We start from the raw sequence: 2432 nt of genomic DNA on the forward strand, positions 1-2432 counted from the left end.
ATCGCTTGAATCCAAGAGGCGGAGGTTGCAGTGAGCCAAGATCGCACCACTGGGCTCCAGCCTATGTGACAGAGCAAGAGCCTGTCTTAAAAACAAAACAAAACAAAACAAACAAACAAAAATCACGCCTCTAATCCCAGCACTTTGGGAAGCCAACGTGGGTGGATCACCTGAGGTCAGGAGTTTGAGACCAGCCTCGCCAACATGGTGAAACCCTGTCTCTATTAAAAATACAAAAATCAGCCAGGTGTGGTAGCACGCACCTGTAATCCCAGCTACTCAGGAGGCTGAGGCGGGAGAACTGCTTGAACCTGGGAGGTGGAGGTTGCAGTGAGCCGAGATCACATCACTGCACTCCAGCCTGGGCAACGGAGTGAGACTCCATCTCAAAATAAATAAACAAAATTAAACAAATAAATAAATAAACAAAAATTAGAAAGAGTCCTAGAGACAGGGGAGAACAGAGCCCCAGAGATAGGGATGCAGTGACCCAGGAGAATGGCCGGAGACCCAGAGGAAAAGAGAAGGGGCCTGAGACTCTGAAAGAAAGGTCATGGCTGGAAGAGAGAGAGGTTCAGGACCCCGAGTATCCCCCATGTTCTCACCTCCCAGCCCTCCCCGGTGTCCCCAAACTCCTTCCTCTGAGTGGATGTGAGGAACTCCTCCAGGGTCACGAGGCGGTCCTGGTTGGTGTCCACCTGGGGAGCCAGATAAGGGTGAGTGACAGAGCTGGGGCCCCGTCTTCTCCCCCGCCTGGCCCCCCGCCCGGCTCCCCCCTCACATTCTTCATCACGTGCTCCCGCATGCGCAGCCGCTCCTCCTCCATCTCCCGCATGTCGTCCTCCTCATTCTTTGGGTCGTACACCTTCTCCAGCTGCAGGAGCAAGCGAGAGGCAGACGGCATTGAGAGGTCCCGAGCGAGCTCATTCCCAGGCTACCCCTTCCTCGTTAGACACACAACCCGACAACTTCAACTCCCAGCAGTCCTTTGGGCACTCCACCACTCCCGGCAGCTGTTTTTGCCCCAGGGGCTGATGGGAGTTGTAGTTTTCACTGAGCTCCCATCCAGGAGGATTTAAGGGGACTGCAAGGAGGAAATAAGTGGCTGATCTGGGAGTCCCTCCAGGTGCCCGAGGCTTCCAAGATGCTCACCTCCTTGGTGAAGAGGGCCTCCAGCTCCTGCTCGTCCAGGACACCATCACTGTTGATATCTGAAGGGAAGGAGATAGCAAGGTATCTCAGGTGACCGAGGACGGGGTGCGTCAGGTCCCTGGTGAAGAAACTTGGGGCGGATGTGGGGTCTGTTATCAGAGGACAGGTAACTACAGATCTCGCGCGGTGGAACGGTGGCCCCCAGGCTTTAGCACCCCACTAGGCCCGTTGCTAGGGCCACTGCCTAGCGACCAGGGGGCTGAGAATGGAAGAGATGAAAAAGAGGGTTCGAGGAAACATGCTTGGGTCACTGTCATGCAGGATTCTCTGGCCCTGGCATCCAGTGCTCTGGACACAGAGTCAGCTCCAGGGTTATCAGGGACCTCTGCTTCCCAGAGAACCAGGCCAGTGCCGACTCCAGTCGTCAGGGAGAGCCTCTCCTACCAATGTAGACCCCACAGCTGCAGGGCTTCAGGCTCGGTCGGCCACACTCACTGTCACCACCGGCCCTCCTCCTTCCTGGGCTCCCTCAGACAAGCACAACCTTGCTCCTGCGGAGGAGGCCAGGAACCCTCATCTTGCAAATCCCGTGGTTCATTTTCCGCCTGCATCTGACTTGACTTTCTGCCCTTGACTTCCAGAACATGATTCTGTCCTCTCTGGCTGCCCCTCCATCTCCTTTGACGGCTCCATCCTCTTCCTGACCTCCCCGTGCTAGTGCGGCCTAGGGCTCAGGCCTGGGGGTCTCCTCTGCCTCAACTCTGGATCTGTGCTGTCCAATACAGTAGCCGCTAGCCACATGGGCTGTTTAAATTTAAATTGATTAGGATTAAAGAAAATGTAGGGGCCGAACTTAGAGACTCATGCCTGTAATCCCAGTACTTTGGAAGGCTAAGGCAAGAGGATTACTTGAGCACACAAGTTCGAGACCAGCTTAGAAAAGATAGCTAGACCCCGTCTCTACAAAAAAAAAAAAAAAAGAAAGAAAAAAAAAGTAAAAAAGTGGGCTGGGCACGGTGGCTCACGCCTGTAATCCCAGCACTTTGGGAGGCCGAGGCAGGGGGATCACCTGAAGTCAGGAGTTCAAGACCAGCCTGGCCAACATGGTAAAACCCTGTCTCTACAAAAATACAAAAATTAGTCAGGCATAATGCCAACTGCCTGTAGTCCCAGCTACTCAGGAGGCTGAGGCAGGAGAATAGCTTGAACCCGGGAGGCGGAGGTTGCGGTGAGCTGAGAGCGCGCCATTGCACTCCAGCCTGGACTCTGCCTCAAAAAAA

General features: G+C 54.5%; 1 protein-coding gene across 1 annotated transcript in view; it reads right to left on the reverse strand.

The window, feature by feature from the left end:
- Positions 1-551: 551 nt before the first annotated feature.
- Positions 552-2432, reverse strand: part of NUCB1 (nucleobindin 1) — a 37775-nt gene continuing 35894 nt past the window's right edge. The window contains exons 8-10 of the mRNA XM_011979395.1: positions 1153-1211; positions 782-874; positions 552-698 (exon numbers count right to left, since the gene is read on the reverse strand). Of these exons, the coding sequence (XP_011834785.1) occupies positions 552-698; positions 782-874; positions 1153-1211 (299 nt within the window). The remainder of the gene's footprint in view (positions 699-781; positions 875-1152; positions 1212-2432) is intronic.

The sequence above is a fragment of the Mandrillus leucophaeus genome, unplaced genomic scaffold (assembly GCF_000951045.1).
Source record: "Mandrillus leucophaeus isolate KB7577 unplaced genomic scaffold, Mleu.le_1.0 Scaffold200, whole genome shotgun sequence".
In the NCBI taxonomy this organism is placed as follows: Eukaryota; Metazoa; Chordata; class Mammalia; order Primates; family Cercopithecidae; genus Mandrillus; species Mandrillus leucophaeus.